This window comes from Myotis myotis, unplaced genomic scaffold, assembly GCF_014108235.1.
Source record: "Myotis myotis isolate mMyoMyo1 unplaced genomic scaffold, mMyoMyo1.p scaffold_m19_p_15, whole genome shotgun sequence".
Lineage (NCBI taxonomy): Eukaryota > Metazoa > Chordata > Mammalia > Chiroptera > Vespertilionidae > Myotis > Myotis myotis.
Genome location: NW_023416319.1, coordinates 8,911,243 through 8,935,735, shown reverse-complemented (window position 1 = coordinate 8,935,735; position 24,493 = coordinate 8,911,243). Strand labels below are relative to the sequence as shown.

The following is a 24,493-nucleotide window of genomic DNA, read 5'->3' as shown; positions in this document are numbered from 1 at the left end:
GATGCCCTCCCAGGAACTCTGGGAGCCAGGTGTAGTGGGTGGCCACCTAGGAAGCCAGTTTGGAGGGGCGGATATTTCCAAGGGCCCAACCCGCATCCCGGGGGAGAAAGGGAGGGGCCTGTTGGCAGACCACAAGCTCCACGGAGTCCCGGGAGGAGCTGTCTGCAGGTCTGTGAAGCTCACTCCAGGCTTCTTGGGAGTCAGATGCGTAATCACCACCTCTTAGCTGCAGCCACTCCTGCCTACCCCCAGTCCCACCCCCGCGAATCCTCCCCTCACCTCTACCATAAAGCCAAGGACAATTCATGTCCAACCCCATACTCTTAGGTCAGCACCCCACGACAGAATGGGGAAAACAATGTTAGAAATGGGGCACTGAGGCAGAGAACACTGGAAGTTGTGGAAAGAGTGTAAGATGCAGAGCTGGCTCCATGTCCTGGCTCTGCCCCTTTCCAGCTGATCTTGGGCAAGGGGCTGAGCCACCCAGAGTGTAGGTCTCCTTATCAGTACACCCACCCAGGATGAATAAACAGATGACATTCCCAGAGAGAGTCTGACGGTTAAATGAGACATTGCATGTAAAAGTGTTTGGTCCTCTGTAACATGTTGCCACATATCAGATTTCATCACTACTACTAGCCAAGTCCCACATATACTAATATGTGCCAGGGGGCAGGGAACACACATGTGCCAGCATCCAGAGGGGTGAAGTCAAGGGTTGTAATCTGAGATGCCTCCAGGAGCCAGACAGGCAGCAAAAAGAAGTGAAGGAGGAAGTGGGGGACGAGGGGGCGAGGGGGTAGGGCTGCATGACCAGGAAGGCACAGGTCCCTCTAAATGCAGCTCTCCATAATCAACGGCACCTGTAGCTTTGCAGACTCCAGAGCCGCCTTCTGGCCAGAAGCCTAAAACTTTTATGTGAAAGTTCCCGTTTTTAAAGGCTTGCAATGAATTCACTGCAGACCCAACAAAACGCTTCTGCAATCCAAATCCAGACTTCAGGTCCCTTTTAGAGGCCATTGGGCAAAAATCATAGAACTCCCAGCCTGGAAGGAGTAAGGGGTCAGCTAGCCCAACCTCTCACTTGACGGAGGAAGAAGCTGAAACCCAGAGGGGCCAAGGGGCCTGACCATGCCACAGAGACAGTCCCCGCAACCAGAGGACGATCGACATTAGCCAGCGGTGCATGGTAGGGGGTGGGGTGGGGAGGTGGGGGGGGGTGCGGCTCTGTGGCATTCTTCTCCCACTCACTTCACTCTGCAGCGAGCTGGCGTACACTGAATGCGCAAGGCTGATATCGTCTTCCAAGCTCCGGGAGCCGAGCATCTGCCCTTTCATTTTCTCAAATGCCTCTTTGTATTTGTACTAAAGGGAAAGAGAACAGGAGAGAGTAACAGCTCGGGGACAAGGGACACGGAATGGAAGAGGTGGGCATTGGGCGAAAATGTTTTGTTCTTTTGACAGTGACTGGGTGAGTTAAAAGAAACGCGTGGGAGTCGTCAAAGGGCCCGTTCTTTCATATGCAAGACTCCCAATGACTAAAGGGCTGGGATGTGACATGGCAGGATGAGTGAGCGCTCGGGCAGCCCAGGCTGGAAGAAGGTGGGTGCGTTGTCAGCAGTCTCCGCACAGGGACCTGCTTTAGGAACACGCTGGGCGGAGGGTGCATTTCATCTGCCCAGGGTCCATGTTTACAAAGCATCTGGCTTTGTACCCCAGCCAGGGCAGTTCTTTTGTTGTCAGGTACGTTCTTTCTCATTGGTCGTTATCTGATTGCCCTGCCACAGTCAGTTGGGAGAGGAGAGGGTATTATCCGCAGGCTGGGGTCAGGGGCAGAAGGCAACCACATCGGTTAGAATTAAACGCTGCCACGGTAATGGAGATGGATGCTCACATCGCTGATGATTTCACCGGAGGCCTTCGCCGCCTGGAATGGGATGGCGTCCAGCCTCAGTTTATACCCGCCGTCTCGTAGCTTGCTCCAGGATTCCTTATACCGTGTCTGTTGGGAAGATGTGCACCAGTAGAGACCGTCATGTGGCCTGCTGGCTTCCCAAGCTCCCGTTACCAAAACAGGAATCTGGTTTGTCGTGGGTTTGTCTCCCAGTTGGGAAGTCAGAGATCCCTGGGGTTTAGCACAAATCACCAAAGAGCTGGATCCTGGCTCCTGCCCACCCATGGGGGAGGGGAGGGTGTGGGGAGGGGACAGGGGTTACAAAGCAAGAGCTTTGGAGGCAGACAGACCCAGATTTCTGTGAGCAGCAGGTCAACTGCAAGAAGGAGGCGTGAGGCTGTACGTGCGTGGCTCTTTACGTAGGATAAAGAGAACCCAGCTGTCTCCGTCAAGGAACAGGTGGGGGGGCTGACAGAGACTATGGAGGTGAAGGCCCCCGTGTCTCTCCTTGCCACAGCCACTGGATAGACTCACCTGTATTCTGATGCCCACATACCAGTCCCACAGTGCAAATGCCCCTTGCACTAAGGCATTTCTCTTAGTCTCCTCCTTGTAAATGACCTTGACGCTCCTGCAGGACCAGCCACCTAATCCGCAGGGCCCAGTGCAAATGGGAATGCGGGGCCCCTTGTTCAAAAATATCACACATTCCAAGACAATGACAGAGCATCACACCAAGAAGGGACCTTCTGAGCACAGGATGCTGTGTCTGCGCAGGTCCCGAGGCCCCACAATGAAAACCCGTACCCCTCCACCAGCCTCACCTCGCTGATATTCATGGCATTCAGCTTGGCCAGCAGGACTTCCGGGAGGTCGGCTGTCTGCGTGTAATGATGCTTTATGTTTTCTCCTTGTTCCCTGTATAACCTCTGTGGGCGGAGAGAGGTTTCACATTAAACCCAGAAGCCTCCCCCACGCAGCCATCAGCCAAGTTAAACTCCAACCGACAAAGGTGAGGCAGCTGCCACCTCCCCAGAGACAGGACCACGGGCGCCCTGCCTCCGTGTGGATTTTACAGCCAGCGTGGGGACACATGCTTCATTCCTTCCCGAGTTCTACATCCCCGCTCAGAACACGACAGGCTGAAACTGCGCCCTGGGTTAACGCTCCACTGGTAGCACACGGCTGAGACGGGTGTCAAATGACAAATGAGGTCCGGTTAACATCCGTGATTTTGTTATTAACTATATAAGCTAAGAGAGGGCATCAAAACTCAGGCGGCATGAGAGACGATGGCTCATCCACAGGTGAGGTTTTCCCTGGATTTACATCAATCCTCATCCCTCTCCCATTGCAAGGATTCTTGTGCTCAAACTGTCTCCTGCGCTAGCTGGTTTGGCTCAGTGGATAGAGCGTCGGCCTGTGGACTGAAGGGTCTCGGGTTCAATCCGGCCAAGGGCACATGCCTGTGTTGCAGGTTCAATCCCCAGTAGGAGCGAGCAGGAGGCAGCTGATCAATGATTCTCTCTCATCATGGATGTTTCTATCTCTCTCCCCCTCTCCCTTCCTCTCAGAAATCAATAAAAAATATATATATTTTTTAAAAACTGTCTCCTGGGTGGGTCTAGGGCACTGTTCACCCAGAATTCTGATTTGGGCTTTGGGATATTCTGGTAGTGAGCAGGGACACATGGCGCTGGCAACAGCCACAGAGAAAGTTTCTAAACTGGGCTTTTTTCCACCCCGAATCGTATCCGATGTTTCCAAGTTTCTGTGCATCACAGCACTGCCCCCTAGAGTTGGCTAGGGTAAGGAAGAAGCAGGTACTGTTTTCCTTCATACAAAAAAGTTCGTGTTTCTCAGAATCCAATTTGATCCTGATGGCTGATTATCAAGATAGGATACATTCCTAAGCCTGAGCGTTTTTAAATCATCCCAGAACATATTTGGACGGGTGCTCGGGCCATTTCAGAATGCCTGTCGAATAAGGCACAACCGGAATACCTGGCCCAATTGGGAAACAGGGGAGCATTCTGAAACCGCTCCCCATAAGGCTGGTAGATATTCCTCGTAGCAAGTTGAATGGTCTGAAGACATTTCACAGGCATGTGTGCCCTGCACAGAGATCTGTGGACCTCTCTCAGGGGAGTCAGCCAAACCGGGTGTCCTCGGGTGACTCTTTATAGCACCCCGCCTTTCAATGAACCCTGAGCTGAGAGGACAAAAGGCTAGGTCTCGGCTGACGTTAAACTGGGGAGATGAGACGTGGCTTGGCAGTTTAGTCCAAGGTACATACACAAGATCCAAATCATTTCCAAAGCCTTGGGAAATTCCAAGAGGAAGAATTCCTGTCCTTCAGACCCCAGGAGCCCTGAGCCTGGCTTCAGTGTTCCATCTACTGAGACTATCACCCCGAAAGTTCCAGTTCTGCAAACCATGCTTTAAAACAAAAGGAGCCAGGGCAGGGGGGCGGGGCGGGGGGGAGGCCCCACCACAGACAAATCTTCCCGACATCCAAACAGGAAAAAGTGAGCCTGGGGCTGTGGGGTGGCGGAACCCCAGTTGGCATCCTGAAAGCGTTCACACCCCCCACCCCACATCCTAATGAGGCAGCACCCCGCTAAGGTGAGCCTCAGCAAAGGACAAGACGCGCCTTCATCCCGAGAGCAGCAGAAGGAGCAAGCCAAGAACCCCTCGGCTTCAATCGCAGGGTTGAAAGAGGCGCCCACTCTCAGAGTCATAATGTATATACATTATCGCTTACATCCACTGCTTGGGTGTAACTAATTCTGGCCTGGACCATCTCCGGAGTGTCTTTAATGCTGGTAAACTTCAAAGCATCTGGATGCTGACGGTACTTCTTCTGTTGAGCAGAAAAAGATCAAAGCTGTGAATTTTGTGCGGCTCTTTCATGCCATTTGAAAGAGAAAAATCATAGGTTGCTTGAGATTAGAGTGAATTTGTGAACATAATTATTATTCGGCTTCCTCCATCTTTATACCCTCGGTGGCTTCAGGTTAATATTTGTTTCCATTTAAGAATAACCTCGTGTCAATTAACATTAAAGTCTATCTACCTGGTGCAAAGAAAACATCTCAAAATTAGGTTATACCAGTAAAATGCTGTGGGAGACACACTTAGGAAAGGATGTCTTTTTTTATAGGCTTCAAATACTGCCTCACAGTTGTTTACAGATCTTAGTTTGAGTCTCCGAGGCAAGAAAAGAACATTCATAGTTACATTTATCAATGGAAGCTGTCTAATTTTCTTTCCACAAAAGGACTTGGCAGAGATGATCATAGTCAAAACCCTCGCATTTAACAGTGAGTGATCGTACACTATCTACCCAATTCTGAACCCGGTTCAGTTTTGGTTAACAATGGTTAACAATAACAAGGAAAAGGGTAATGGGAGTCATCATGCAGTTTGAAACAACAACAACAACAAATTCAAGTGCTGGTGAAGACCTATAAGCCCCATTTTGATTCTAAAAATCGTGCTTAAATGAATTTGTCTTTCAATCAAAGCACATTCTCAAAAGAATAGAACGGTTGCCATCTTCATGGAATTAGGAAGCGTACCTTGCCTCCAATCAAACAAGTATTTTATGAGCACTCCCATATCCTGGGTTGTCTTAAGAAGTCACAGCTCAATATCCATCCCCTGACTTTGTAAATAAAATTTTATGGGAACACCCCATGCTCATTCATTTGCGTACTGCCCGTGGCTGCTTTCAAGCTACAATGACAGAGGTGAGCTGTTGTGACAGAAACCGTGCGGCCCCATAAAGCCAAAAATATTTACTATTTGGTCCTTCACAAAAAAAGGCTTGCCGACGGCTGCTTTCACTGATAGGTGGGGGTGCTTTTGTGGCTCTTCTGATCGAGCCTCACGTTCCGTCTGAAAATTAAGAGGTCACCCCCATGTGACACTAACCTGGAAGCATGCCAGACTGCAGCAAGATGGTTGGGAAAAGGTGCTAAAAGATGTCCTGACTTCCTGAAGTTTGAGGACTTGTTTGAAGCATGGAAGGTAAGCAAATTTGTTGAGTAAATTTGCAAAATGAGGTGGAAAATTAAGACCCTTGTGGGGTAGATAGCTCCGGGCAGATCCCTTTGCTGCCAGACTTGGATGCATGGAGGCATCACCATGAAGTCTAAACGATGTGCATAATGGTCTTTATTCTTTGTGTCTTGTTATGAGGGGTCCCCTCTGGAGAGCTTGGGGTCATGAATCCTCAAACCTACATGTTTGTTCCTGTAAGTTTCCCACAGGCATCCTCCTAAGATGGCCTTTTCTTCATTAGAACTTCCCAGGGTGGTACAGTCTCCACCAGGCTCTCAGGGTCTTCTGAGCCTTGAATGCTGACCAATGTTTCTAAAAATTAGGCCAACCAGAGTGAGCCCGCTTTCCAAATCAGCTCCAAGACATATCAGGTAACTAGAATGCTCTCTGACTGGGAAATGCCAGTGCTGGGTACGTGTGTTTGAAAATCCAACACAGGGGTCTGTTTTAAGTATACATTCAGTCTCCTCCTGGGACCAAAACAAGGTCCCAGCGGACTCACTGCGGAGGCTGAAGTCTTCGGGGCTACGGCCACTCTGGTCCCCGCCCAGAAAAGTCCAGAAGGACCAGGGAACTCTGAAGGCAACTAAACAAATGCTCACTTGGTGTTCTGAATAAGTCCCTCTCCAGACAGACAGGAGCAGGGGTGGACCTGGGGTGTCTGGGGGTGCGCAGCCTCTCTGTGAGCGTGAGCCAAGGACAGCTGCCTGGTGTATCCAGTTGAGTGGGCCTCTACCTTCCAGCAACGTCTGGAATTATTTTTAGTTGTCACAACTGGGCAGAGGGTGCTACTGGCACCTAGTGGGTGGAGGCCAGGGATGCTGCCAAACACCCTACAAGGCCCAGGACAGTCCCCACGACAAAGACGATCAAAATGTCAACAGCGCCAAGATTGAGCAACCCTGATCTGCTCCATGAGGCTGTCTTACAAGGTGAGGAAGTGCCCCTTTTCATGAAGCCGGAATGCCTTAGGGTCCAGGGAGGGTGGCCACAAGTAGACAGGAGTAAGATTTAAATAGAAGTAAGACCTCCCCCCCCCGCAACAAGAGGGAACCATGTTACGTGTTCCACACCACGTGAATATTCAAAAGCTGTTTATACTGGCAGAAAGAAAGGGAGACAATGTGCATAAACTCACAAAAGGGCTTTCTGGGAGCAATAAACGTGTCTTTTCATCATCTCTCCCGTGTTGCTTCATTAAAAAGGTAAGTTAGTGGGGGAGCAATTGAGCTCCCGTTTGATTGTCATTATTATTCATCATATCATTTGTCACCCACTTTGTTTTTGCCAGGGCTCTATGGGCCCCTACTGGTGTGTGTTTGGTATGTGGTTTCTCTATAATTACCAGCCCTCGTGTGGGGTTGGAGGTCTTTCATGTAGCTTTCCCTTTTTCTTTGCCTTTTGAGTGGAAATGATTTTAATTTTATACAGAAATGCCACATGCCTCATGCAGCCGGGCCTGTTGCAGGCTGTCAGGAAATCTCACCTCGCTAATGAGTTCTCCTGCCTTCTTCGCCTGCTCCACATTTAATGACCCGACGGCGACCCAGCCCGCGCCTTTCATCCACTTCACATCTGCCCTGTATTGGTTCTGACAAAGGGGGAAGAAAAGAAAAGAAAAAAAGACAGGCCATTGTTGGTATGCAGGCATTTAAAGGGCTATTAGCAACTGCCAACGTAGCCGTGGTGGCAGCTGAGTTGAATGAGATGCCACCTTTGTCTTATCCATTTCTGCACAGTCACAGGTAAGGCTCCAAAAGGTAAATTAATTCCCCTTTAATTGCAGCCTGCCTGCTGATGGCTACTTTAGGCCCCGCCCAACACTGCTGGGGGTGGAGAGGGAGGGGCCGAATCCACCTGGTCCCTCATTAGGAACTGATGTCTACCTAGAGAAAAGGAGCGTCCTCATTGTCTGCTTCCCCCGTTTCCTTGTTTAAAATGACATGCAGGGGAGAAGAAAATGAGAATTCACAACGGAACCCAGGAGGGGAGCTATTGGAGGGACTTTCACAAGACATCCGAGGCTTCCCACAGCGCCAGTTCCTTCGTACACACCTCACCTCGGTGCGGACGGTGGGGGTGGAGTTCTCATTCCCTTTCTTGTCAATGAAGGAGTAGATATAATGGAAAGCCATTAAATGGACACTTCTCTAAAACGGGCATATCCCCGATCTACCCTGAAACAGCTCTACCGGCAAGGATGTGTCCACACGGCACCCGGTCTACCCCGTGTAACTGCTGGCCGCCGCTGACCTGCCTTTTCAGTTCACCCACCTTCGAGTACAAGAGCCAACCGAAGATGAAAGAAAACAGAGCCAGGTGGGGAATATAAGGAAAAGGGGGTGAGGGCTATTGATTAGTGAGCTGATCATTCTAAAAGTTGGAATGCATATCAGAGATGCCCTTCCATAAGGAAGCCACCACTCAGAAGGTCACAAATACATCCCCCTCACCAGGGGGCAATACAAAGAAACAAGGAAAACGTATGCAGATCAGAATTCCAAGAAGAAAAAAGTAGCTTCATAATTTTCTGTTTAGTCCTATTGAACTTACAATGGGCATAATCTGAAGAAGAGTGAAACCACTAGGAAGCTGCCATGTTCCCACCTGGGGACCCAGAAGTCGGTATTTCCGTAAGTATAAACTATCGTCTTGAAGGATCTGGGTGACCTGCACCAACGCGACCATACACACGTACACACACATGCACATACACGGGGCTTACATCACTCTGTAAACCGTAAGCCTTCTTGGCCCATTCCACCTTCATGTCCGTGGGCAGAGCTGTAAAGTGATGTGACGCCGTCTTGTAGCCTACGTCTGTGGCTAAATGCTGAGCCTTGCGGGCGTGCACAAGGTGGACCATGTCTAGGGAGACGTGGCACTGGGACTTGGTGTCTTCGAATCCCTTTTTGTACTCCAGGTCGCTCTGCAGCTTGGACATTTGCAGGGAGTGGCTCATTTGCGAGTCGCCCTGGGCACCCTGTGCCCCAATGAGCTTCCCTCTGGACCTCTCGTAGTCCTCCTTGTACTTCACCTGGATGAGAAGAGGAGAGCAGGGGTGGGTCAGAATCTCCTAAAGGAAGTGTGGCCTGGCCAGTGTGCCTCAGTGGTTGAGCATCGACCCATGAACCAGAAGGTCACAGTTCGATTCCCAGTCAGGGCACATGCCTGGGTTGCAGGCTCGATCCCCAGTAGGGGGCATGCAAGAGGCAGCCAATCCATGATTCTCTCATCATTGATTTGATTTCTTTCTTCTCTCTCTCTCTCTCTCTGAAAATCAATAAAAACATATTTTTTAAAAATAAAGGAATTGTGACATTTTAAACCACATGCATTGCCCAGCTGGTGTGGCTCAGTTTGTGGAGCATCTTCCCACGCACCAAGAGGCCAGATTTGATTTCTGGTCAGGACAAGTGCCCGAGTTGCAGGCTAGATCCTCAGTAGGAGGCTTGCAGGAGGCAGCTGATCGATGTTTCTCTCTCACTGATGTTTCTATCTCTCTCTCCCTCTCACTCTCTTCCTAAAGTCAATGAAAACATGTTTAAAACAAACAAACAAACAAAAAAACACAGGTGTGAAAGTTAAAACAAAGCCATATGACAGAATCCTAATAAAAAGTTTGCCTCCTTTGACTAACCTTTCATCAAACAGTGAAATAAAATATTACTGCTCATCATTCCCTTTCCACCTCAGCTACCAGAAAGCTCAGAGCCACACGATGCTCAGTTATAGAACAGTTTTCTCCAAATTTCCTCGTGAAATTCCATCTTTTCTCTATATTATTTGCCACCCCTCTTCCTGGATTTATTTTTAAGTGCCCTCTTGCTTTCCTGAAAGCCACTTTAAAATCCTTTTTGGTAACAGTGAAAACATTATAAATAAAAAGTATTCACGAAGTTAAAAAGACACAGAATGTCCAAAATGCAATTGCTGTTTGAGAAAGGAGCTCGAATTAAAAAACAACTGGGACCCATAAATATTTAGAAGTATGGGTGCCAAAGGAAGCATATTGGCCTGAAAGAAAAAAAAAAAGGTATTAGGCCAAGAGCAATGAGAATCAGGAGAAAGAATAAGTATGCGAATGTTGTAAAAAGTGTAACAGGATACCAGTGTGTGGCACTATTTTCAACATTGTCATTGCTGTGGCCATCAGGTGACTTGGGCTCCTCGCTCACCTCTGCCAACAGCAACAGCTGTATCAGTATCTGTCACCATTCACTGGACACTTTCTGAGCCAGGCTTGGTATACACCTGTGTCACTCCAGACCGGAGCTGGTTTGTAAAATGTTACCCTCTGATAGCATAAGGAGCTGGTATTGGAATGTAAATCAACTGACCACCAAGCCACTGTTTAGTTCAGCTGACGTCTCTCTATACTTATGTCCATGGAATCCATATGTTACATAATATATACATGACCTACGGAGTATGTAATGTGTATATACACATGCTATAAACGGCAGGGTTCACGGAGACATGGACAAGTTGGAGACCGACTCACCTCGCTGGCCAGGTCCCTCTTGGCTTTGGCTGCCAGGAAGGCCAAGGAGTCAAGACGAAGCTCAAAGCCTTTTGCCTTCTGGTTTTCCCAGCTGCTCTTATACAGTTTCTAAGGGGAATCAGGGGAAAAGAGATCATCTTCACGTGAGACCATTCCCGTGGACTCGTTATGTAACAACCCCTCTGGGAGGCAAACACCGATCATCATGCCTTTCCCCCAAACCCCAAGACCTCAGAAACCCTGTAGCCTGAACACAACGCCTCCTGCTACACATGGCTTCAATCAAAAAGAAGCAGACATTGAACTCGAGAAGCCTTGACATGCTGAAGATGGGATAACATGACATGACACACAGCAACCTTTCTGAAAGGTGTTCTCCAGCTCGGGGCACACCCCACCGATCCAGCCGCTGCCCCACTCTCTTCTTTCCCTGTCCCCCAGCCTCTAGTTCCTTTGTGTCTTTTCCTTTCTTCTCCCATTTCCTGTCCTGCCTCCACCTCCAGATTTCAAGTTCTTTCTTCTGGAAGGCTCCCCTGCCTGCTGTGTGTGAGTCAATTTAGCCTCTGTCACTCCCTCTAATTCTTTCCTCTCCCCGTTAATCAGATCAAGACCTCAAAGACCTGGGAGCTGAGTGGCAGAGCGAAGGCCCCTCCTTAGAAGACACGGATGGGAAAGTGTATTCTTACTGTTGTGTCTAAGAGCAAAGCTGCCCTGTGCACAGTCCTCTGAGTGCAGCCTCAGGACAACCCCGTGAGGAAGGGACTAGTATTACCCTCACTTTACCAACTGGACAACTGAGAGCAAAAATTTTCCCAGAGTCACTCACCTCGTAACTGGCAGAGCCAAGGATAAAACCCAGGCAGTTTAGAGCAAACGTCTGAGCTCTTACTCCCTCCCCTATGACACCGCTCCTATGCGGTTTCCACCCTGACCCCAGAGAACCACTGCCTCCTACTCCTTCACATAGTCAGTGGCTCAAGTCACCACTGGCTCGCTCCTATGAAAGGTTGTCCTCCCCGTAAAACACTGGTCAGGAACAAGGTTGCTAAACAAGCTGTTTACAATGACCAGATGGATGCAACCCGAGCTGACCCACCAACATGGCTGGTCAGGTGTGGGGGTCCGGGTGCCCACACAGGGAAGCCGGACCCCCATGCTGTACCTCGCTGAGATTGGCAGCATTGGCTCGGGCCTGTAAGAAGAGGGGTTCGTCTTTGCTGATGCTGTACTGGTGGAGGGACTGCTCGTTTCCTGCCTTGTAGGCCACCTGTTGGGAGAGAGAACTGGGTCAAGAGCAGGTGGGCGGATGGGCATCACTCATGGGTTCTTATGTCTGCCTGAATCTTCCGTGCCTTGCCCGGGAAGACCTTACAAAACCACCCAGACCAGACAGTGGCTGGTGAGATACAGTAAATGAGGCTTAACACAGGAGAGTTAATAGGAGAAGCAGCAGTGAGGAGTTGAGAGAAGAATGTGGCCGGGGAACCAACCCCCAAATCCCTCATGCCTTTCCCTTGAGAAGACATAGGCCTCCCCACAGTGTTCTCACCTATGCTGTCTGCAGCCTTAAAATAACCCATCAGAGAGCTCAAATGAGCACAGACTCTCCAAGCAGGAAAAATGAAAAGCGCCCTCTGCCTCCTGGGCCCCCATAATCGAGCCTAATGCTTTCGTAGGTCTGACACCTGGACAGTGAGCAGCGACCAGAACGACACCATGAGTGAACACCTCCATCACTCTGGCTCTTTCTCCCTCTCCTTTCCTCCCGACCAACAACTTGAGTTTCCAAACAGTGGCTTTCTGCTGACTCGTTACGTTGATAGCATCCTTTCTGGCAGGTGTACCTGGACCTTTAGGAGGGAAAGTGAGGACCGTAGCAACTACGATACCTACTTGGTGCAGGTGCGCAACCAGTGAACACTGATGTATCGATAACACGCGTGGAGTTTCACTGCTCTGCCCCCCACATGTGAGCTCAAGGGGCATGAACTGTACACAACCCACAAGCAAATACCATTGTCCCCCACGATAAAGCTCTACTGGCTCCAGAATGATAGAGCCTCTGATGAGAGACAGAGGAGAAAGAAAGAAGAAGAAAGAAGGAACTAGGCAATAAGGAAAGCTGAAAGGAATAAAATCAGATGGCATTGACCCCAACAACCAGGGAGAAGCCTGGAAGCCTGCAGAAAGCTGGGTCCAGCCTATTTAAAGGGATGATTCTTTGTTGGTCCCTGGATCGTGCCTTGGGCAGCACCTGCTGTTGTCCCCAGAGGCTCCCAGGCCCATGACACAGCAGCTTGGTGGAGAGAGGGCAGCCCGGGACTCACCCCGCTCTGCAGCTCCTGGCTCTTCTTGGCGTGCTCCATCTGGGAGCTGTCGGCCACACTGGTGAACTTCAGCTCGTCCACCCTCTGCCTGTAGTTTTTCTGTTTTCAAAGAAAAGGGACCCCATTAGGATGAGGCTGTCCCACCCCCGTGTCTGTCTGTCTGTCTGTCTGTCTCTCTCTCTCTCTCTCTCTGGCCCAAGCATGTCCTGGGGTTGAGGGGGATGTTCCTGCCGGTCCTGCACTTAGGGCCAGGCAGACCTGAGACTGCCTGCTCTGGTGAGTGTTTTAGTTGCTACTCCTGCGTTTTCTCCTAATAAATCCTGTATTTCACCATGTGCACTGGGATGTGTCCATCTTATAAATCTAGATCTAACCCAGGATAGGGAGGTGCTGGGAACTTGAACTTCACAATCATGAAGACCCAAGTTTGAATCTCACCTCCACCTCCTTCCAGCTTCAGAGATGAGCAAAACCCCCAGTGCTGTCGGCAAGAGGATTATAGATACCAACTGAACCCCAAATAGGAATTGGAATATTAAAAAAAAACCTCCAAATCTCCTCCCTGCAGGAAAATAAAATCCTAGAGCAAATACTCCAGACAATTGCAGTTTCCTTCCTAGCTCCATTGTGTTGATGGAAAAACCCCTTCCCCACATAATTGAAGGAAGTGACATTGCCCTTCCAGGATTGAAATTCCCACTTATCCCTCAGTCCACACTGGTAAACATTCTTATTGAGGAGCCAAGAATCACCCTGGACAGGGCACAGCAGGGACATTAAAAAGGCGAAGGAGATGCTATCTACGTGTCCCTTGAGGAGCTTAACAATGAGTAGGCACAGGAAGTGAGGTAGAAACACATTCCTCAGGCTGAATTCATTCCTAAGGCTAGTTGGGGCCCCTTACTGCACTCGTGTCCAAGACAAGTGAACCTTTAGTTGCTCCCCCTGTATTTTAGCTGGTCTCAAAGAAGCTAAGTAATAGGACCCTAAAGGGTTATTCTATCCTCTCTACCTTCCTTATTTATACATTCTGGCCATAAATGTGTCTGGGTTGGAGAGAAAGGTGAGTACGTAGGAAATAAGGATAAATTACAAAAACGTGCTTTGAGGGTGCAATATTGCTTAGTGGTCAAAAGCCGGAGCACTGGATCAAACACTTGATTCAGCTGCCACCTCTGCTAGTTCCTGGAAGTGTGACTTTAAGTCTCACTTTCCTCGTGTGTAAAATGGGATGTTAACAGAATAATAATAGTGTCACTCACCTAGGGCTGCTGTGAGCAATAAATGAGCAATATGTAGGTAACACGCTCGGAGTGGTAAATAAATGACAGCAACGAGTACATAATTATCAGTCCACAGTTGGCAGCTACGACTACCACTATTATTACCATTTGCAAGAGAGATGTCTGCTCAGCCTTCCTGGCCATGACACAAGAATCCCCTTTAAAAGATCCCAAAGAGCGATCCTGAAATAGCCCCATTTCCAAATGAAATGCCCTTCAAAAGTCCTCCTCTGCCTGCTGCCAAAGCCAGCTTTACACAGTGCAAAGAGAAGCAAGCTTGGAGCCATGACGACTTTGGAGGGTAGCCAGTTCAACCTTCTCATTTTTATGTGAAAGAGGGTGGGGAGGGTTGAATGACTTGCTCAAAGTCTGCAGTGAATGAAAGGCAAGGGTGTAATGAGAACACTGTCCTCCAAATGTCAAACTCTAATTCAGAAGTAATCACAAACTCTTACACAACAAACACGTGCTTCTTTGTGCCAACCGATTGTGTATAACAACCTTTCTGAACTCTTCTGTGGACGCTGCTGCTACTTACATTGCTGGGCTGTGTACACATACCTTCCCCAGGTGCAAAATAAAAAAATACTCCTATGAGTCATACCCCAAATAATCCTGGGGGCTGGAGGGGGGGAATCAGAGGACAAGATCACTACTAGAAGCCAGGGGCCTCGGCTCAGGTTACCTCGCTGACCAGCTGTCCAGCCTTCTTGGCCTGTTCCAAATTGAGACTGCCCTCCGTCAGCCACCCCACGCCTCTCATCCACGCCAGGTCAGCTTTGTACTGCAGCTGCAAGAGAAACGCCAGTCTCTAACAGATGCATGGGTGCAGACTGCGCAAAGGTGAGGGGAGAGTTAGGAAATTCCTTGCTTCTGCATCGTCTTCCTAGAAGAACTGCTCCCTACTCCTTCATAATCTGTCAGGACTCTGCCTCGGTAGGGAGGACACTGGGCCCACTTTTGTAACCATGTTCTACTTTAGCACTGAAACGTCCTAACCTAACCAGAAAGTGGGCTTTTCAGACTTTTTGATCAAGGACCTCATCTTTCAATCTGCTAAATTTCTGAGATTTACTTACCATTTTCAACATCTGATTCCTCTTTGCTCATCTTGAGTTTTGTCATGGCTCTGAGCCCCCTGTCCTGCATCCTCTAGTCTCCACTGTTTCAGCTAAAACTATATCTCTATCTCCCCATCCACCCTCCTCAGGCCTGGTACATCTCCAGCAGTTCTTCCTGGTCTTTCTAGTTATGTCATAGACACGTGCACAGGTTCACTCTCAAAGTGTCACTGTATCCCACTGCGAGAGATGCACGGGAGACTGTCAATGAGGGGGGCTCACCTCGCTCTGGAGCCCGTAGGCTTTCTTGGCCCACTGCGTCTTCATATCTTCGGGCAGCACAGTGTATTCGTGCAGCTTTTTCCTGTAGTCCAGGTCACTGGCCAGAGCTTGGGCCTTCTTAGCATGCCTGATGTTTACCATGTCCATGGGCAGGTGAAAGTGGGTCTTACTCTCTTCAAAGCCTTTCTTGTATTCAACCTTGAATGTACCAAAATGAGGCCCATTACTCGAAGCCTGTGTTTGCAGGCATGATATGGAAACACAGGAAAGAAGCCCAGATTTTCGTGAGAAGTTGGCACTCTGGGCAATGGCACCCATCTGTCAGGAAAGTGGGACCCATTTCTGGCTCTGTAAGATGACAGTGCCAGGGAGCTGAGATTTCACACTACTTTGTCTTTGGGAGAAATGCCTCCTTCCAATCCTAAATCATTTTATCTGGCTACCCCAGGAGGCAAACACTTTATCCATGGTTTCTGTAGAAGCTTGAAAAGGTAGAATAACAAAGCGTAGGCTCCAGAGCCAGAGAAGCCTGAGTTCAAACCTGATCTGCCCTCTGCCAACTGGAGATCTCTGGAAAGTTACATCATCTCTCTAAGGCAGCGGTTCTCAACCTGTGGGTCGCGACCCCTTTGGCGGTTGCCTTTCACAGGGGTTGCCTAAGACCATCCTGTATATTAGATATTTACATTACGATTCATAACAGTAGCAACATTACAGTTATGAAGTAGCAACGAAAATAATTTTATGGTTGGGTCACAGCATGAGGAACTGTATTTAAAGGGCCAGAAGGTTGAGAACCACTGCTCTAAGGGCTCATTTTCCTCAGGGGATTATTGTGATAAGTCAACAAAATAGTAGGTGATACCTGCTTCATGCAGGGGCTGGCATACAGAAAACGCTTGGTAAATGTTAGTAATGAGGTTGGCAATGACAACAGTGATGATGGTGGTGTTGACGATGGTGAAGATGGTGATGATGATAATAGTGATAATGATGGTAATGATGGCCCTAGTGATGATAATATGGTGGTGATGGTGAAATTGATAATGGTGATGATGATGTTGGTAATGGGAAGGATGGTGATGGTAGTGGTGGTGAGGATAATAGTGATGATGGTGATGTTGATAATGGTGACGATGATGTTGGTGATAGGAATGATGATAGTGCTGATGGTAATTATGGTAATGATGATGGTGGTAATGATAGTGTTGGTGATGACAATGATGTCAGTGATGGTGCTGATGGTGATAATGGTGATGTTGATAATAGTGATGATCATGTTGATGATAAGAATGACGACGATGGTGGTAATGATGATAACGGTGATGGTGGTGGTGATGATGGTGATGGTGGTGGTGATAATAATGGTGATGGTGATGATGGTGATGTCGGTGGTGATGATACGGTGGTGGGGAAAGGTAGTGATTTACAGTAAAAAGAATATAGTGCCAGTAAGCAAGAGTTCTAGAATCTAGTTCTCTACCCCTCCACCACTATCACTGACTACTATATGACTTCGGGCAAGACAGTCTTTTTGGCCCTAGATGCTCCAACTGCAAATATGAAATACCATTTCGTTCTCTATCTAACCCGAAGCCAGATTCTCAATGTCTCTGTATGTTTCACAACTATGCACTTTAAAGGGCTTATTATATAGGCACATCCAAAATGGTGACTCGGACACCAACCTTCTTACTTTATTCAAGCCATGGCTCCTTAATGATTTACCAGGTAATTAGACCTGTCTGCACCATCAGAGCACTGTCAGCTGGCCTCACAGCTTGGAGCAGGCAGAAACCTGATACTTACGTGTCCTTTTAACTGTTGAGTATTGGCAGGGAAGACTTGATGAGAAGCCACATTTGCCCCTTCTAGCAGAATTTACCTCCCACGGGGTTTCCGTAAGTGACAATTTACCACAGTTCAGCTCCAGATATTAACTATAGTTGTTTACAAAGGAGCATCATTCTGATTGGTTGGAGCCTAGATGCCCAGTTGTTTGTTAAATATTTTGAATACTGTGTGCATTTGTAACTACAGGATTCATCCAGGACATCGCCACAATAAGCAGGGTGCTTACTGTTGAACCCTCTCAGTAGAATTAAGCTCTGTCAGAGAGGAACCTGTTATGTGGTTCTCATTCCTAGAGCCCAGTGTCTCTCACACAGGATCTTGCCCATAGTAGTTGTTTAGTAAACATTTGTAGAATCAGTAAATGAGGTTGAACACCTTTATACCTTCACTAGGAGATCCTGGTCACTCATAGGGAACACATCACTCATCTATTTTAAAAGAATGCTTTTGCAAACAAAAGAAATGGAACAGCCTGGTTGATGTGGCTCAGTGGTTGAACATCAACCCATGCACCAAGAGGTCACTGGTTCGATTCCCGGTCAGGGCATATGCTGAGCTTACAGGCTCTATCCCCAGTAGGAGGCATTTAGGAGGCAGCTGATCAGTGATTCTCTCTCATCCTTGATGTTTCTATCTCTCTCTCTCCCTCTCCCTTCCTCTCTGAAATCAACAAAAATACATTTAAGAACAAAGAAATGGAACAAACTTCTCACACAAGCCAGGAAAGAAGTCGTAGGTGGGAGTCAATAAAAAGGTAACAGTCCCAAGTGAAGGAGGCCCAGGAAAAACTTTAAAGTAACACAACTCTAAGTAAAGGATGGTGGGTAAAAAGGAATTTACCTCGCTGCTCATCTTGGCAACCTGCAGGGAGTGCAGAAGCCTAGAGTCCGTAGTTCCCATGGCTTTGCCTTTGCTTTTTTCATATTCTTCTTTGTATTTAATCTTGAGAGAAAGAAGAAAGTCTATCGTGAGGGAGAAAGAAACTTTGCCATATCAGGGGTTCTGGTTTTAACAAGTGCAAGGGGAATAATTCTGCAAAAACACCTCCCAGTCTTTCGCACCCAGAAGATGAAAGGATTGTGATGTTTGCCACGTTAACAGTCATTATTTTTTTCTGCAGGACCACTGACATTTTATGGAAACCATTTCTTATGCATTTCTGAGTTAATGAGAGAAAAACCTACATTGCTAGCAAGCTCTCCGGAGGCTTTGGCGGCCAGCAGAGACATGGCATCCAGCTTCATTTCAAATCCTTTCCCCTTGGACTTTTCCCAGCCTTCTTTGTACTTAATCTGACAAACAAAGACACAGGTGAATTAAGAGTCCCTATCCATATTCCTGCCAAAAGTTGAAGAAAAAAACAAACAAATAGTGAAGGTGGCATCTTCATCTGTCTTGGTGTTATTATCAAAAGAATCATAGCAATTATTACGACAGTTCATTGATTCCTTAGCTGCAGAGCCATGCAGGGCAACGGTAATGGGTAGGACAAAGAAAAGACCCATGTGTTCATCCTAGGTCTGGTGTTTCCTGATCATGTGACCTTGGGTAAATTACCTTTTTATGCCTTAGTTTATCATTTGCAAAAAGAATACCCTATTATCTGTCTCAGGATTGATGTGAGAATAAATGGATGTAGTATATGAAAACAGATCTTAAGCTGGTAAAGTGCAACCTAGATCTAAAGTGTTGATATTGGTGTTGCCATGGTAACAGTGTCTATTGTTTTCTGGCCCTTTCCAACGTGTCTTCTACTCATCAACTCTAAGTCTTTGCATTGGGCTTGTGAGGCTCAGAGACATTAAAACCTCATGTAGGGACATGGGTTGAAAGTGGCAATGCCAACATCTGACCTGGGTCTATCTGATACCAAAGCCCATGTCACTATGTCCCTATAATAAATACCTCCTGGGGTATGACAATTAACTCCATTGCTTCTCCCAGTGCCCAGCACAGAATACACATCAACAAATATTAGTTCCTTTTCCTTTTCTTCTTTTGCCCCACAAATCCTATCTAGAATGAGAAGCCTAATCACAGCCCATTTGGGACTCCAGGAAAAATCTGGTAATTAACATCGATCTTTAACTTAAAGTTTCTCCACACAGCAAAGCTCCAGCTTGAAGTCACCCAGATGATGATGATGATGATGATGATGCCATGTGCGTGTTCATGCACATACTGCACACATGCTCATATTGTGAGAATAAAATTGCTAAGATCAATTTACCCCCAGTGAACTACCACAGGCCATGAGACAGCAAGATTCAAAATTATAGCATGGTAGGTGCCGTGAACAAACCCATCTCATGAGCCAAATAGTCCCGGCTCGTTGGGACTGGTATCATCATGCTCACCTGTGCACATAACCTCCACCACACTCTCCCCATGCTGCCTGCTTACCTCGCTAAAGAGCTCGGCATTGGATTTGGCCTTCGCCAGTTGAGGTACATCCTGGGGCAATGTATAATTCAACTTGTTTTTTTCATAGTCAGCACGGTAATTCACCTATTGGGTTTCAAGTAAACCCACAGGGTAAATGCAAGGTGTTTGGATGGGCAGAAGAACACTCTCTTTTCCACTTTCCCTTTAGACTCATAGCTGAGAAGGAGTTTCTGGAAAAGGCACTTGACCAGGAAGCCTATAATTTTGTGAATGTTTTAAATGAACAGACTGAAGATGCCCAGTGAAAAGTAAAACAACTCAGAGGCACTCAGAGTCATGAGCTTGCAAAGACTTTCCCTGTGGCCACCTCAGCAGCTCTCCTTTGAAGAACTTGTGAGGGGATGGAGCTTAGTTTATTATCTCACTGCGTGCAGAACATCTTGCAATATGCATGGTGGATATTCAAAGAGTAATTATCAAATGTCTGCCCACATTGAAGAAAAGCAATCTTAAATCTCCAAGAAAGAGCCACCCAGACATTATGTGATTCCCAGTGGAAGAATACAGCATCTTCTGAGACGCAGTCTTGCCCAAAATTAAACCTGTTCATGATCGAGTCTATAGATGCAACCACTATTTCATTGGACAAGTGAAGGCTGGAGGAACATGTGAAAGCTGCAGTGGGATGCAGCTGGCAAATCTCAGACTGTGGGAAATGGTACAGGATAAACAATCCAGTCTCTTCAACAGACAACTTGCGAGAAAAGAAGACATTTTTTTAAAAACTTAAAAGATGAAAAGTCTTAAAGACATATCAGCCAGTCACAAAATGTGGACCTTATTTGACTCTAATTCAAACAAACTATAAAAAAGTATAACCTTATGAGACAACTGGAGTGTTGAATACTAATTAACATTAGTGATACTAAGAATTATTAATTTTTGGGTGTGATATATAAAAAATGCATAACTATGTTTTAAATTTTTTTCATCTTTTAGAGACTCATACTAAAATACTTATAGAGTAAATAATATGATACCTGGGATTTTTTTCAAAATAATCATGGGCGGGGAAGGGAGTAGATGGGCATAACGATAAAGCAAGACTGGCCATGAGGTGATGGTGAAGCTGGGTGATGGGCCATGGGGATTCTTTACACTATTCTTTTTACTTTTGAATGTATTTGAATTCGTCAAGAGCGGGGGGGGGGGGGTCATTTCATAGCTGTAATAAGACAAATGTCACCATTCATGAAAGTCACGTCCTTGGGAGACCGCTATCCAGAGGCCACCCGGCAATCACAAGTCACCCACATCCGGCTGGGCATGTCGGGTCACTTACATGACTCAGTTGCTGGGCGTTGATTTTGGCTTGAACAATCTGAGGGGTGTTGGTCACAGAGCTGTACTTCAACTTGTCGATGCTTTGCCTGTAGTTGACCTGGGTGCAAAGAGGCACAGGAAGATGTCACTCGAACTTGTCTCTGAGACCTGCTTAGCCCCGTCTGCCTAAGCCCAACCGAGCTGCGATTCTCAAATGACTAGAAAGAGAACCAAAGATTCCAACTGGAGACGACAAACCTTCTGAGCCCACCTGAGCCTTTCCAGGCACAGACTCCACGTTGGCCCTTAGTCAGCTGGGCTCTGGCTTTGATCACCCACCCCACTCATAGTCATCATGCCTCTGCTGTTTGTTAAACCTCACCCGAGGATACTTTTCCATCGATTTTTAGAGAGAGTAGAAGGGAGGGGGAGAGGCAGAGAGAGAGAAATATCCATGTGAGAGAGACACATCGATTGATTGCCTCCCCCACACGCCCCAACCAGGGCCAGGAATTGAGCCTGTAACCAAGATACTTGCCCTTGACCAGAATCGAACCTGTGACCTTCAGTCTGCAGGCTGACACTCTATCCACTGAGCCAAACTGGCTAGGGTATGCCTCTGTTTTATTGCCTAAAGCCCAGGACCCCACCCAGCACCCCACACACTGTTACAGCGTCTTCAGGCCTAGATTCAAGAAGAAAAGTTTTTGCACATTCTGAGTTTGGGACATGGGGTATGGAGGGAAAACTAAGAAATATAAACTCATTTCAATGTCAACTATTACTGAGATTAGAGTACAGTGGCTTCCTGATGCATTAATTCAGAGGGAAAAATTATCATCTCATAATGAAGTGTCTAATAGAATTCAGAATTATGCACGATAAAAGGTCACAAAAACTATATTTATAGAATGGCATATTCCTTCCCGATAACTCTGCATTAAGTACGTGGCAGAGCACAGTTGCTTTCCTCTGCAGGACATAACTGACAGTCTCCGTGATTAACCACACCTTCGCCACCTCACAGATGCCTGGCCATTGCTTCAGTTTTCTTTCTAAAGGGGCTCTTCGCTGAGCATAGTCTCATTGTAATACTGTTAGTGTTTATAAAACCCATCTGAAGGGAACCCTCTCTAATCAAGGGCTGTGCTTGTTTAATTTCATAGCTATCTGACCACCTTTACAACTACCAGACAGCAAGAGAGGCCACAAATGTTCTTGTAATGGGTCCCCCAAATTTCCTGAACACCAACGCCCCTACATTAGGGTGTAAACTCAAAATCACAGGGAGATAAGAAAGTAGGAGGAAGGTGGTGACAGAGAGCAGCTGCCACTCAGTCCCACCCAAGCACTGCCATGCAGGGACTAGGGCCACAGTTCCCTGAGTTTTCCAACTTAAAAAAAAAAAAAGAATATATAAATTTGTGCTCTTACATAAATTTCTATATATTGGTCCAATTTTTTTTAAAACACTCTGTGGCCAAATACATCTCAGCAGCCCAGATTTGGCCCGTGGGCTCCATTTTGAACTTACCTCTGCTTATTTCTAATCCAGTCTAATTCCATTCTATTCCCAGACTTCCAAAGGTGAGCTGGCTATATTTCAGGTGCTTGGTTTGAGTCGGCCTTATACAGGTGAATGTCATAGCAAATCATGTTATAATGGGAGTACACGTTGTAGGAATCTACCTTGGTTTGCTTGTGCTATTACCCATGATTTCTATAATTCAACTGTAAGAGCACACACTCGGATTTTAATGAAATGCTCTCAGTCCTCACATTCCCCCAGGTAATGTATGCAGCCAAAAACAAAAAGAAGTCATTTTGGTAGTCAAGTTTAACCTTGGGTTTCATTAAGGTGAAGTGAGCAAGTCAACCCAACCAAGTTCCCTCAGAAAAAGAGAAGCAAAGTTTAAGTCCTTTATATTTCTCTACCGCCCATCCCTTGCTTTATTACATGTTTGAAAGCCCCTTTCATCCATTAAACTATCATTTGCCAATGATTATCCTCCATTGTCCTGCAAACTGTGTCATACACTAGAGATACCCACCACAGCCAACACTGCTCCTACTCTGAGCAAAAGACAGAGTGACATAAAGACCTACCTACCAATAGCAAAACCCACGTCAACTACTGATCCCAAAGGAATGTGCAGGAAAGTAGCACCGGCCATTTACTAAATATTTGTTAAGTTATTGACTGATTTATGATAACCTTTGCTGACAAGTAACTGTGATATCAACTCAATTCTAAACCACCTTAAGTACTTTTTAAGATAGGACATGACTTCTGTCTTTTTTTCTTCGTACTTTTCTGTATTTTCTAAATTTTCTTTAATAAAGATATAGTAAAATTCTTATAAGTAAAAAACAGTAAATTTAATTAATTATGCATATTTTATTTTGTGCCAGCCAAACTATAAATAAAATCACTGATGTAATAATTGAGTTATATATTATTCCACACATATATTTCCCAAGTGCTCCTAAGAAAAAAATTGAGTTACCATTACCACTTTCTCACAACTTACAGCCACTTTATCTTATTTCCTCCAGTCCTTAAACGTAGCACACTCCTAAACTTAAAAAAAAAAAGTCATCATTGCTAAGGAACAATTACTGAATGTGCCCAGCAGTGGGCACAGTCCACCAAATTCCAACAGGAGAAATTCAACCTCAGGTTATTTTCAAGACAAAACTAGAGTTGTCCTCACCTTATATTGAAAAGCTAAGAGTTCCCTTAGCCCTGGCCAGGTAGTTCAGTTGGTTAGCACATCATCCTGATATGCCAAGGTTGTGGGTTTGATCAGGGCACAAATGGATGTCTGTCTGTCTGTCTCTCTCTCTCTCCCTCTCTCTCTCTCCTTCCCCTCTCTCTCTCAAATAAATAAAATAAAATAAGAACTAAGAGTTTCCAAACATGCATAAATGGACTTCCTAGTGAAAAAGAGTGCCCCTTTCTCCATCCCTCTTCCATTTCCTATGTATCTTGTTTCTTTCCATCTTGCTGCCTAAGAATCACTCCACAGGAGAGAAGCGACAAGAAAGAGCAGAGAGGGCTATTGGAAGAGGACTTACATCTTTCAAAGGAACCAGCTTCATGACTGTTCGATAGGAAGGAGTGAGAGTGGCTGGGTAGTTATAGTCGACAACATCGTGTTTATAATCCTCTTTGTAGGCAATCTGAAACACAAAGAAAAGAACAAGAAAAGAGAAATTAGCTTCTACTTTTTTTTGTTTACCTTGTTTGAATGTCATAGGAAGTATTTTAAAAGGTAACCAGAGGGGGAAATAAAAAAGTAACCAGAAACAAAATTAATTCAGTTTCATCACCTCCAAGGAAAATTAAGTTATGCTCACACTTTTGCCTTCAATTAATTTGAATTCTTCCTCTTAATTAATCCAAAATTCATTAACTTCCATCTGTAGCACGTTTATTTTATCTTATTAAATATGAAGCCCCTTGTAATTTTTGTTAATAAGAAGTACTTGCACATGAGTATATGATGGAAGAG

The 24,493-nt window shown here is 46.4% G+C and overlaps 1 protein-coding gene across 8 annotated transcripts in view; it reads right to left on the bottom strand.

Annotated features, from left to right (window-relative positions):
- The window catches only part of LOC118669736 (nebulin related anchoring protein), a 64,804-nt gene that overhangs the window by 22,127 nt on the left and 18,184 nt on the right, over positions 1–24,493 (bottom strand). For 7 of the 8 annotated variants that reach the window (XM_036335936.1, XM_036335937.1, XM_036335939.1 and 4 more), the window contains 16 exons: positions 24,057–24,161; positions 20,998–21,096; positions 19,674–19,778; positions 18,455–18,562; positions 18,111–18,212; positions 15,417–15,614; positions 14,759–14,863; positions 12,791–12,889; positions 11,626–11,730; positions 10,464–10,571; positions 8,685–8,996; positions 7,446–7,550; positions 4,659–4,757; positions 2,719–2,823; positions 1,895–2,002; positions 1,252–1,365 (listed from right to left, as the gene is read on the bottom strand). In XM_036335936.1, the coding sequence (XP_036191829.1) occupies positions 1,252–1,365; positions 1,895–2,002; positions 2,719–2,823; positions 4,659–4,757; positions 7,446–7,550; positions 8,685–8,996; positions 10,464–10,571; positions 11,626–11,730; positions 12,791–12,889; positions 14,759–14,863; positions 15,417–15,614; positions 18,111–18,212; positions 18,455–18,562; positions 19,674–19,778; positions 20,998–21,096; positions 24,057–24,161 (1,977 nt within the window). The remainder of the gene's footprint in view (positions 1–1,251; positions 1,366–1,894; positions 2,003–2,718; positions 2,824–4,658; positions 4,758–7,445; positions 7,551–8,684; positions 8,997–10,463; positions 10,572–11,625; positions 11,731–12,790; positions 12,890–14,758; positions 14,864–15,416; positions 15,615–18,110; positions 18,213–18,454; positions 18,563–19,673; positions 19,779–20,997; positions 21,097–24,056; positions 24,162–24,493) is intronic. The other variant, XM_036335942.1, reaches the window with a different exon arrangement.